Consider the following 12596-nt stretch of genomic DNA (forward strand, 5'->3'; position numbering starts at 1 on the left):
AAGCGTCTCCCAAGCCGTGGTGCCCAACCTTCCATGGGGTGGGACAGGCCTCAGCTTTCCTGCTGGCCCTTACTCCTGTTGCCCCGGTCCCATCCCTAGAGATGTGCTCTGCGTGCACCTCCCAGACCCTTCCTGTGTCATCGCTTCTCATTTCGGGAGCTCACCTGGTCAATTTCAAGGAGCTGAGCATTAGCACCTGGCCACTCGATGGCCACTTTGACAATGTCTGATGGTGGTGGCATCGTTCCCAGGGGGCCCTACTTCTCCGAGACGCACACACAGACACAGCTGCCTGGGGAGAAATAATCAGAAAGAAGGGAAAGTCACCAAGTTTTCTTTCATTTCTCACTCTTCTTAGATATTTTGAAGAACTGGAAGACAGACAGTATCCAAAGTAACATACCGAACCACTTGGTTTGAATTTTTCTAGATCACACCACAACTTCTCCTGGGGCTTTTTGTCTCTTTAGATTGAATCAGCACATAGAAATGGGACAAACCTATCTATCAACTGCAGATCAGCCAGTAGCAAGATCTGCCCATGTGACACTTCAGTTCAAAGGTCAGGAAGACTGGTAGAAGAGTGAATTGACTGCAAATTCCTGTCTTGGGACCTTGGGAGGAAGAAGTATATGCTCTGAGACAGATAAGAAAGACACAGGCTGTTCTTGGTTGAGGGTTGGCTGAAGAAGCCAGCCTACTTCTGTTCTGCAGTGTCAGAAGACGATCCCAGCGTCAGCAGGGCCCAGCCACATGCTCCCCTGCCTCCTCCCTAGTTATGCTGCCACTCCTTCCCCCTCAAAGGACACAATGTGGAGCCTCCTCTCTACAGGATGACGCAGAGTTCAGAAAATGGGGAACGGAACTGGGACAGGAAATGCTATTTTAGTCCCTATTGCCAAAGGCAAGGGCTGCCGAGCAAGAGTGGAGGGAGGTGAGGATACCCCACACAAAGGCCCCTCTATGGGAGGACCAGGCTTTGCAAGTGCCCCAGACCCCTCCCCGACTCTTCTCCAAAATAAAGGAAAATAAATTATTTTGAACAAGTCTGGGAGATGGGCTCATGTGACCCGTATCCTAGGCAACTCTGCTAGCTTAGTGATATTCTAAAGCACATGCTCTCCAAGACCTGATGAAGGGAAGTCACTTGCTGATGGATTATTTCCATGCGTATTTACACTCCTTACACAGGTTCAGGAGAGGCCTCTCTCTTAATGAAAAAGACCTTTCTCTGCATCCTCCAGCCTTAGCCACTCCCCTGCAATGCTTCACTAATGGAGACCGCCTGCCTCTCCTGGAATACACAGCAGGGCTATTGCTAAGCTGGGCATGGATGTTATCAATTTTCAGCCAAATACAGATGTCAGTTCTCACAGCCTTGTAAGTATAAACCTCTTTGGTGAAAGAGGTAAAAGTCCTTTCCCCTGTAAACCCACAGGTCTCAGAAGAGGGAAGCTTTCATGACCGTTTCCTGATCAGAGTGGACTGCTGCAGAAGTCAGCTATCAAAAATATCGGCATTTCCAGAACATGACAACGTAAAAGAAAGCATTTTCCAAGTGATTTCACTTATTTGGTTGAGCCCTCCTCCCAGCAGCTTTATGAAGTAGGCAGAGCAGGATTATCACCTCTCCTCCAAGACGATAAAACTGAAGCTCAGATTCTGGTTAGGTTGCCCAAGTTCACCCAGCTGATATGTAGTACAGACGACAGGACCTGGAGCTGATTCCAGCCAGTGCTCATCCCCTCCCCACGGAGCTGGCCTGAGTGTCTGTTCATTGCAACTAAATCAAACCTAAGGGAGCTGAAGGGGGCTGGCCTGATGGCTCCTCAGTCTTCCCCAGCTCCTGCACCTTCAAGCACAATTTCTCAAGTCTAATTTTTACATGCCTAGACACACAAGAAACCTCTGAAATAAACTGGCCCCAATAGAATAACTCCTGGTTCAAACACTGCTCCAGTGACACAGCCACGCAGGGATGGTCCCATGAATCTCTGGGTGTGTAGGCAGGCATCCTTAGGCTTAAATCGACCATAATTAGGGGGTACGACTGTAGAGTTGTAAGACTATTTTTTAGAAGTGAGTTATAGTTTACATGCCATAAAAGGAACAGCACATATGTGTGTATATAAATATTTACATACACATAAAAGAAACATACATCTGCCTTAACCACCTCCCCAAATTAGACTTTGAACATTTTCAACACCCCAGAAAATTCCCTCCTTCCTCCTTCCATTCAACTCCCTACCTTCCAGCCCTCCAAGAAGCAACTTCTGACTTCTTTCATCATACATTAGTTTTGCCTGTTTTGATACTTAAACACATAGAACTGAAAAGTATGGCTTTTTAAGCCATTTGTTATTTAGCTCAGTTCTTCCTTTTTAAAAGAAGTAGGCAGTTTTGGTATAACAGAAAAAGCACGGGGCTGGGATGATTTCCCTGCTCAAGAAGCAGCTGGACTTAGAGCCCAAGGACTCAGAAGCTAGTCACAGTCCTATTACTAAGTGTCTGGGTGATGTGTACATGTCCCTTTTACCCACGTAAAAATGTGGGTGATGTTTTCAGTTTCCTTCTGCTGAGATGTGTTGCACTAAATCATGTGTAAGCTGCCTTCTAAGTCTCCAAGTCCACGATTTTAAAGGAGACCTAAAAAATCCAAGTGAAGGCTGCCCATTTCAAAGTCCTCACCAAAAGAAGCTACACTTATTTTCATGGAGCTGCTAAGAAACAAACTGTATTTTTTGGAATTCCTTTCTGGATACTGCCTTTGGAGATGAGCAAGCTAAAGCTCAACCTTGCACTTTTCAACCCCCTATGGCATTTCCTAGGTTGACTGTCTTTTTCCTTATTAAATTAGCCCTGGTGATTCTTGTCTATTCTAAAAATTCACATCCGTGTTACAGCTTGGAGAGTTGCAGCCACCAGGACTAGTCGGGAGATATCATAAGCCCCCATGGTCAGTGACTCTGCCCTTTCCCACAAAGCGTAGGCAGCCCACGTGTACTGGATGTCAGCCCCCCAACCAGGCCACAGAGGATGGGACCCACGTGAACACTCCACCTTGGCTGAACTAATCCAAATATTTTTCCTAACCTTAAAGACAGAGACTAAGGGAGTGGGATGACAATGGGCCCTGGAGCAAAAAGGTCACAGCTTCAGAGCTGGTACCATGGCAAGCCAAAGCCATTCACAAGCCAAAATGATGGAGAAGCAAAAACCAAGAGCCTTGGCAAGGAAGCTGCTCTGCAAGAAGAATCCAGAAACGTGTAGTCAAGTGGAGGCCAGAAACCACAGTCCCATAAGGAGATGGGAAAAGCCATTTGCCTGGTGACTTTCCAGATTCCACAGCTACACCTCCTACAGCTGGGATACCTGAACTTCCTCTGTAACCTGCTAATAAACCTCCTCTAAATTGAACTAGCCTGCATTTCTCTTCATTGCAACTAAAAAGCCTAAGACTAAGGTGGACCCCAGCTTTGAAGGAACTCTAAAATGGAGGCCTGAAGAGACAGCAGCAGGACAGGCCTATGAAGATGGCACTGAGCAGGCCTCCATAATAAACACTGGCTGAATTAATGAAGTACAAAACCCACTTAAGCTAAATCTGGTTTGCTTAAACAGATTAGTTACATGGTGACTTCACAGGAATCATCCTGTATATGGTAGTAATGTGTAGACACTCTGTTGAGAGCTGGTCACTCACTTCTGTAGCATTATTATGAAGCATCATTATCGCTGATGCTCATAGGAACCCTGAAAATCATCCCCATTTTACCAGTGAGGCAACTGAAGTTCAGATGAGTTGAGAAACTTGTCTTCCTCAGGCCAACCACAAAAAACAGAAAGAAATAAATCACATCAGGACTGGGTCTCAAGGCTGCACCTTGTGACTTCAAAGGCGGTCCTCTACCCTCTGCATAACCCTTCCTTTGCTGATGGTCACATCAGCTGATGACATGACGCTAAGGTGCTGTTCAAGGGCTTTACGCATATGAATCCATTTAATCCCCACAGCAACCCCGTGTAGTCTATCGTCATCCCCATTTTACACATAAGAAAATCGAGGCACAGAAGAAGCAAGTACTTTATGCTCAGTGTCACAGAGCTGTTAAGTGCACAGTCAGAATTTTATCCCAGGCGTCTATGGTGTTTGATCACCACGAGAAGACACAGAGCACTGTACGTGGTGGCCCCTAGCAGGCTGGCAGTGGGGAACTTTGGTTTGCTGTACCCGAAGCTGAGGCACACGAAGCTAAGAGACCCGTATACCATGAGCTCACTACTGTAACAGATCCTGCCTAAACAGGCACTCTCCTGCCTAAAGAAGGTGATCCACATTTACGTGGCACTCAGTACTTCTCAACCTGGCCAGGTCTCCCTAGACTACTTGCACTTTCTACAAGGCAGGCCACGTTGTTTCATGTCTTCTGCACCTTTGCACTTTCTGTTTCTTCCTTTGACGGTCAAAAGAGCTCCTACTCAAGCGTCAAAGCCCAGCTCAGATGCCACTTCCCCTCTGTACCATTCTTAGCTTTCCCTATCTTGCCCTAGCAAAATAAAATAAGATCGGGGCCGCTCTGTTCTCAGCATTCTGTTCTTACCTCTGTGAAGGCTCTTGTCCTACTCTACTACAGTTATATATTTACACATCTCTCTTCTTCACTAGCTCCTCCTCCAGGGAAGGTACATCCTATAGTCTCAACCTAGGATAGCACCTGGCATACAGTTACAGATCAGCAAGCCCCTGTGCCTGCTCAAATCTATCAGCTCTAACTTCCTCAACTCCCAGGACTCGCTCTAAGTGGAAAGAGATTGGCAGAAATTGCTCTGGTTGCTTGGTGTTCTCTCCATGTCCCACCACCTTTCAACTTACACAGTATTTCTATTGTTTAGTTTCCTTATCTAACATGAGAATGTGTCTCACTGGAAAACCATATTTAGCATCCCTGACTCTAACTAAAAGAGAGGGCAAAATATCCCTCTGCTTTTCTCCCTATGGAAACATCAGGAGATAGGAAGATAGAAGTAATAATATTCTCCAGATAATATTCCCAGGATAAAGGGTCTCGTGGGGAACTCATCCTGCACTTCTCTGCTTACTCTTCATGTTCATTTTAGAAAGCAAATCAGGTCGACACAATTCAATAACAATGCAAAAGTCTCAGGGTTATAAACAGCCTCTTGGTCTACCACTCAGCGGTACTACGGAGTTCAATGGCAAACAGCCAGGGTAGGGGAGCTGTGCTTCTACATCCAGGCCCAGCAGGCAAAGAAGTACTTACACCCCTTCTGGATTAAATAATCCCTTACCCTCCTACTCTCTTCAAAGTATGGCAGATAGAAAGATGACTTGGAAAATTCAAAAATGCCACAAAACGGGAGAGGCACACACTGATCTGAAGAGTATATCCTGGACGACATGAGAATGCAAGGTGGGGTTTTCAAAGGCAAAGCTGGGGAGACAATAGAAACAAAGTAACATCTGTGTCTCCAATGGAGCATTCTCTTAAGTGGCTTCTGGAAGGTGTGCTTATAAAGTCAGCACCATTACAAAAGGCTCCTTGGAGCTTTATCAGTCACCATCCATGCAGGGACTGCTCCTGGAGCTGGATTCTGACAGCCGCAGGTCAGTCCATCTGAAGAAAGGAAGTGAAAGCCGATCCCTTTCCCATCAGGAAGGAATTCAGAATGAAGAATGCAGGGTTTCCAGCTGCCCTTCCTCCCCCATTCCTTCACGGACAAGGGTTGCCATGTGCTTTTTGTTCTGTTCTTTTGCTTTTGAATCAGCGGGAGAAGCATGGGTAAGTCTGGTTTATATTTCCTGCAACAGAATACACCACCCCAGGAAGGCAACTAGAGTTCACACCCTCTTTCTAATCAAGAACACTATCTCAACAGAGGCTTCCCCCCTGAAATCTTCTCATCTGAGAAGTGACTCAACTTCTCTTAGTTGACCACTGAATGAAGATGAGGCTCTGAGGTATCAAAGAGGGGAATTCAGCTGGCAGAGATTCTGGTTCTGCCACTGACAGTGTTTCTGAACACCGAGAAGGAATGTCGTACCACCAACAGCTGACGTCTCTCCTTTTTGTTGAAATTTGTTGGACACAAGACTCACCCAAACATCAGTTAAAAGCCTCTAACTTAGAACCAAAGTGCACCGAGGAAGAGTATGGGGACAGGGGAACTATCTGGGCTTCTCCCCCTGAACACCTGCCCTGGGAATCGTCCAGGTCTCCTCTTACCCTGCTTAGAAGCCTTCCGTGGCGGTCCTGTACTTACGGAATAGTTTAAACTTCTGAGCGGAGCAATCAGCTTACTCCAGCTCCACGTGGCTCTTAGGGTGGAACCGGGTTTTGGACTCTCCTTGTAGATGCTACCAATGTCACACCAGACCACCTTGCTCCCTCAAACATTCTGCTCCTTGAAGTCCATGTTTTACTTGCACCATTTTTCTTTCCACCTTGTCCAACTGACAAACTTCTACTCATCCTTCAAGGCCCAGCTCAGACAACCATTCTTCTATGGGGCATTCTAGTCCTCTCACCACAGGCAAAGTTAATTGCACCCTCATCTGTGTTCCCAGTCTCTGACACAAACCTTCTCAATCCCAGTGATTTATAATTCTCTATGGGCAGTCTTTCCTCTTGCTGCCCTAAGTGTGATCTGTAAGATTAGGAGCCTGCAGTCATGTAGAATCACCCACTGAATCAGGATCTGCCTTCAAATCAGATCCCTGGGGGGTCTCACATGCATGTTAAAGTCTCAGAAGCAGATTCTAGACCAGTGGTTCTCAAGACTGGTTGTAAGCATCGATACCACATCATTGAAAAACTCCCCCATGGTGATCTCATAGGTGGCCGGTGTTGAGAGCCTCAGCCAACAGGACTGTGAGCAATCTGAGAGCAGGGACTCATCAAGCCGGTGTCTGCACCCCCACCTCCTCTTCCCCAAAGTTTGCAGCACAGGCCTGGCATGACTGTGCCACAGAATTTCACACCAAAACACCATCCCCAATGTCCCTAGACCTACCTGCCTTTAAAAGAAAAACACTAATACCAGGATTATCCATTGCCTGGAACTTTGCAAATCCCTAACTATAATAATCAAGGGGATGGCCTTCAGAAGGGGTCAGTGTTTACAGAACTGTTTTCGGAAATGGAAGGAAACAGAAACTGAGATGAAAAATACAGATGAACTCTACGAAACCATTTCTCTTCAACAGACTACCACGGCTGCACAGGAGGGCAAAGCTTGTGTAGAGAGGGAGTGTGCTGAGCCCACAAGACCTGGGTAATGACTGAAATCCCGGGCTGTGGGCCTGACTCCTTCAGTACCACCCATAATAACACAGCATTGTTCTCGCTGAAAAAACCAGGCCAAGCCCTCTCATTTTATACATAAGGGAACTGAGGTCCAGAGAAGCTGACAAGGCCACACCACCAGTCAGGGACAAGGAAGGCCGCCAGCCCACTCTGGGTTAGTCAGTCCCCCCGCCCCCACCCTCCTGCGCAGCTCTGCCGTGAGTACAAGCTTCTCTGGACCTCGGGTCCAACCTACAGGAGGGGTTTGAGCTAGATGTTTTTGAGGGCTTTTCCAACCGTGACCTGCCAGCGCGGCAGTGTAGTTCCGTGGTCAGGAGCTTGTGTTCTAGAGGGGGACAGCCTTGGATTTGGATCTCAGCTCTAACAATGTCCATACCTGTAAAATGGGGAGTAGAATGAACCCTACTCTATAATGTTGGGAACATTTCATACATTATGTGAATCATTTAAACATAACACCTGACACAGAGTAAGTAGAATTCCAACTTGTGAATTCAAATAAGCTGCAAAAACACTGTAGCTGTGTTTCCCCAGCAAAAAAAAGCCCTACCTGCTAGGTTGAAATACACTGATAACAAAATGAGAGAAAATATATCATGAAGGTGAAAGGGGAAGAAAATCAATATAAAAGGCAAAGCACCGCTGGTGGTGTTGCTATTATTATTATTATTATTATTTCCTTCATCTAGCAGAAGAGACTTGGAAAGTTTTACAGTCAGTTCCAGAACAGTGGCCGATACAATGGATGGCACCTAGTATAAGTGATGAACAAATCTTTTCTAGTTACCCAAATTAAACCAGCATGCCTACTGGGGGTCACAAATTCAAATGCCTTAAGCAGCCATGCAGATAAGTAAATAAACCGAGCAGCAAACTGCAAAGTACCCACCCTGACTAAGGGAACTCAGATTCAACACATGTAAACAAATTATGCAGCTTGGCCTAGACATCCACTCTGTTGTAGCCTCTGCACAGCAGTGATTCTGGTTCTTCATCACACACACTGTGCCTTACCCATCATCTAGTCATTCTGTTATCTGGTCTCTCTTTCCCAGTACACAACACTCATCCTGAAGACGAAAGCTGTGACTTACACTGCCCAGTCACCCAAAATGGCCTAGAACAGTGCTGCCCTCACTGCAGCCAGGGCCTCGCTCAGTGAGCAACTGCTGAACTTAACAGCCAGGGTGTTAACTCAAGCCTAGTGCTCCCAGCACCTCTGAGATGCTACAGGGTATGTACATTTTTCTACCCAGACTCTGGGACGAGACTAAGCTGGTGCAGGCTGCACTGAAGCACGGTGACTCGGTCAAAGGAGGATCTGCCTTCCAGGTTTTTCCTTCAACTCCATCTAATATACTTGTTTCTGAGCCAGCTAGGTAGGTGGTACTGATGCATCCAGACACATTATCTCTGCATGGAACAAGACAGAATATACAATATACCTATAGGTGCCACTGTTCTCAGAAAGTTTAGGCTCCACTTCCAGCACCCCGCAAACCTCCTTGGCACCTCCTAGAGACAGCACAGAAAGACCAAACTCCAGATTAGCAATGAAATTCCTCGTCCCAATCTTGTCTCCTCCATTCACAAACTCTAGGATGATCACTGGCAGGCAATGTAACTTTTATGAGCCCCATTATTTTTATTAGTAAAATGCAGATAACAGCAATTATCTCAAAGACTCTAAAGGGGATTAAATGCTTCTAGAACTGCATACCCCACAGGTATACAATGCTTCTAGAACTGCACAGGCCAATGCAGCAGACCCTGGCCATGTGCGGCTATTGAGCATTTGAAATGAAGCCTATCACGAAGTGAGATGGGCTATAAATAGAAAACACACACCAGATTTCAAAGACTTAGTACACTTCACAAAAATGTGAAATATCTCATTAATAATGTTTTCATATTGGTTACATGTTGAAATAATATTATTTTGGACTATATTAGGTTAAGTAAACTGTATTACAAAAGTTAACTGTTTATTTGTACTTTTTTACTCTGGCTACTGTAAAATAAAAAATTACATATATTGCAATATATTTCTATTGGACAGCATTGCTCTACAATAGAGCCTGCACATGAAAAGTATTGCAATGTTGGTTTCTTTCCCCCACTGTTAACACATCAGGAACTCACATCCCCTTCCTCTTGCCAAAGCCAAGTCTTCCATTCATTTATTTAATAAGTATTTGCAGTGCCTGGACCTGTGCAAGATGCTTGAGGTACAAGGAGCAAACCCAGACACTATCTTTTTCCCTGTGGACTATTATCTGGAGGGACAAACAGACATTAATACTTTCATAAATACATGTAAAACTGCAGCAGTTCAAGTGTGGTGAAGGAGAAGTACACAGGGTGATGAAAGTGGGGATATTCACTTGGTGGGGGAGTCGGAGACCAGGGATGCCTCTAGGGGAAGTGATACTTGTGTGGAGATTTGAAGGATGAAGAGGAATTTACTGGACTAAACCAGACAGGGAAGAGAAGCCCCGGGAGAGGGCAACTAGTGTAAGGATCCTGAGGAGAGCCAGAGATTGGTATGTAGAAGCAACAGAAAAAGGCCAGTGTGACGAGACTACTGAGCAAAAGGGATTAGGAGACCTAGAGGAGGGAGAGCTGGGCGTTGGGGTGGGGGACAGATCCCCAAGGCTTGGGTGAGGATCTGGGGCTGACCATGCAAAAGGTGGGAAGCCGGCCGGTTTCAAGCAGGGGCGTGTCCAGATCTGATGTGCTTCTTGAAAAGATCCCTCTGGCCACGGTGCGAGGCCCAAGTCCTTCTGAGCATATCAGTTAGGGCACTGCAACTGTCCAGGTAAGAGGCAAGAGGGCTTGCACTGAGGCGGAAGCGACCTCAGGGGGACGGACTGGGGGCCCCTAGCCGGACGATCGACCGGCGGGTGATGGGCAATGTATGTGCATGGGGATGGCGAGGTCCAGAAAGTCTCCCGGGCGTCGGGCCATTGGGCCACCAGCCCCAAACGCTCTGGGGCTCCTACCGAGCCCTCTATCATCCTGTCCCCACATCTTCTCGTCGCGCCCCGGGGCTCCACTTTTCCACCCTCCTCCTCCATCCGATTCCTGCTGGGCCCAGCTCCAGTCCTGCAGGCCTGGCCCTCTCTCTTTCCCCCCGGACGCCCCTTCCCAGTCGGGGTACCCACTGCTCCTCCGGCCCTCCGGCCCCATCCGAGCCGCGACCCCTTGGGAACCCGCCGAACCCGCTGGGTGCAGCCCGGGCCCTCCCTCTTCAGCCCCTCAGCCCTCAAGGCAGAATCAGGCCACGGCCCCCGGCCCCATTCCGGCCCGGCCTCTCCTTCCTGCGTCCTTTGGTGCAGGCCCCTTTCCGCGGCCCACCGCGCCCCGGCCTCGGCGCGCCCCTCACTCACCAGCGCGCGAATCTAGGCCCAGCTCCCGCGCCCGGGTCTCGGTGCCGCGGTTCCGCCAGCCTCCGCTCGCCCCACCTTCCCGCGACCCCGCCCCCGCAGGCCGACCCCAGCTCCTATTGCTCCTTTACGCCGTCACGCTGAAGTTCCTTTCTTCAATTGGGTTGCTTGCATGTCACTCAAGAAAGGGTGGCCCTAGCTGCCGAGGGTAACGCCGGCGGTCCCCGCCCCCCAAGTGGAGGCCTCTTAAAGAAACAGGCCACCTTCCCACCGTGCCCGCGGGCTACGGATTTCTCAGCAAAGGCCAGAGGTAGCATTTTTTTTTTCTTTCAACTTTTCTTTTGGCACAGCCCTGGAGTGAAGGAAAAGGCTTTGGCTTTCCGTGACAAATCAGAGATTTTGAGGGCCAAGCTGTCCTCTGGTAGCACTCAGCCCTGTGCCCAGCGGTCATGTAAAGCACAGTCAACAGTGGGGACAACTGTGTGGGAGGTGACAGTCGTGTCAGAGGCTGTGAGCAACGACGGCTGCTCACCACCGAGATGGAGCTAATTATACCGGCACCCCGGGCTGACTGTGGGCGCTGAGCTGAGGCAGAGGGGTACAGCTCAGCTGTAGTGTTGGTAGAGACCCGTGGGAAGTTGCATTCTTACTGTACCTGCCATTCGAACAGGCCCGGCATGGAGCCAAGACCTCACTTGTGCTATCTCTCTTTTTACTCACAGCAACCCGAGGGTAGTTATTATGCTGATCCCCTTGTTACAGATGAGGAAACTGATGCTCTGAGAGGGCCAAAGATCGCTCAGCTAGTGATGGGCGGAGCAAGACTCCAGCCTGTACCTGTTTGATTTCAGGGTTTACACTTTAACCATTTTGTCTCATGGATCCTTACAACAATCCCAGGAGACAGATATTTTGTTGTCCATGTTACAGATGCACAGCAGAAACTAATCAAACTGATCCTCAGAAAAGAGACTAAATAATGACTGCCATTTCCGTGACACCTGACCATCTGAACAGCATCCGCAGAGCAGTTTTACATATGTTGTTTCATTTGATCCTCAAAACATCTTGGAATTGAACATCATTTGTGTTAGTCCTACTTTATGGGTGAATAAAATGATGCTCAGGGAAGTTGAGGTTTAATAATCGCTAACATCACTACAGCCCTTGCAGAAGTTGGCAGACTGTAAATATCTCTGCCCAGACTGTTTCTGTCCCAACTATTCAACTTTGCTGTTGTAGTGTGGAAGCAACCACAGACACAGTATAATGAGTGAGTGTGGCTGTAATCTATTGCAACTTTATTTACAAAAATAGGTAGTGGCCAGATATGGAAGCAACCTAAGTGACCATCAATAGATGAATTGATAAAGAAGATGTGGTACACATACACAATGGAATACTATTCAGCCATAAGAAAGAAACAAATCCTACCATTTGCAACAACATGGATGGAGCTGGAGGGTATTATGCTCGATGAAATAAGCCAGGCGGAGAAAGACAAGTGCCAAATGATTTCCCTCATTTGTGGAGTATAACAATGAAGCAAAACTGAAGGAACAAAACAGCAGCAGACTCACAGACTCCAAGAATGAACTAGTGGTTACCAAAGGAGAGGGGCGGGGGAGAGAGGGAGGAGGGGATTGAGGGGTATTATGTTTAGTACACATGGTGTGGGAGACCATGGGGAGAACAGTGTAGCACAGAGAAGGCACACAGTGGATCTGTGGCATCTTACTACACTGATGCACAGTGACTGCAATGGGTTATGGGTGGGGACTTGATAATATGAGTAAATGTAGTAACCAAATTGTTTTTTCATGTGAAAACTTCATAAGAGTGTATATCAATAATACCTCAATGAAAAAAAAAATAGGTAGTG

General features: G+C 47.5%; 1 protein-coding gene across 3 annotated transcripts in view; it reads right to left on the reverse strand.

Moving 5' to 3' along the window:
- The window catches only part of ELMO2 (engulfment and cell motility 2), a 35995-nt gene extending 25196 nt beyond the window's left edge, over positions 1-10799 (reverse strand). For all 3 annotated transcript variants that reach the window (XM_036902099.2, XM_036902098.2, XM_036902100.2), the window contains exons 1-2: positions 10718-10799; positions 165-292 (exon numbers count right to left, since the gene is read on the reverse strand). In XM_036902099.2, coding sequence (XP_036757994.1) covers positions 165-242 — 78 coding nt within the window. In that variant the 5' untranslated portion in view covers positions 243-292; positions 10718-10799. The remainder of the gene's footprint in view (positions 1-164; positions 293-10717) is intronic.
- Positions 10800-12596: the final 1797 nt, after the last annotated feature.

This window comes from Manis pentadactyla, chromosome 5 (genome assembly GCF_030020395.1).
Source record: "Manis pentadactyla isolate mManPen7 chromosome 5, mManPen7.hap1, whole genome shotgun sequence".
Classification (NCBI taxonomy): Eukaryota; Metazoa; Chordata; class Mammalia; order Pholidota; family Manidae; genus Manis; species Manis pentadactyla.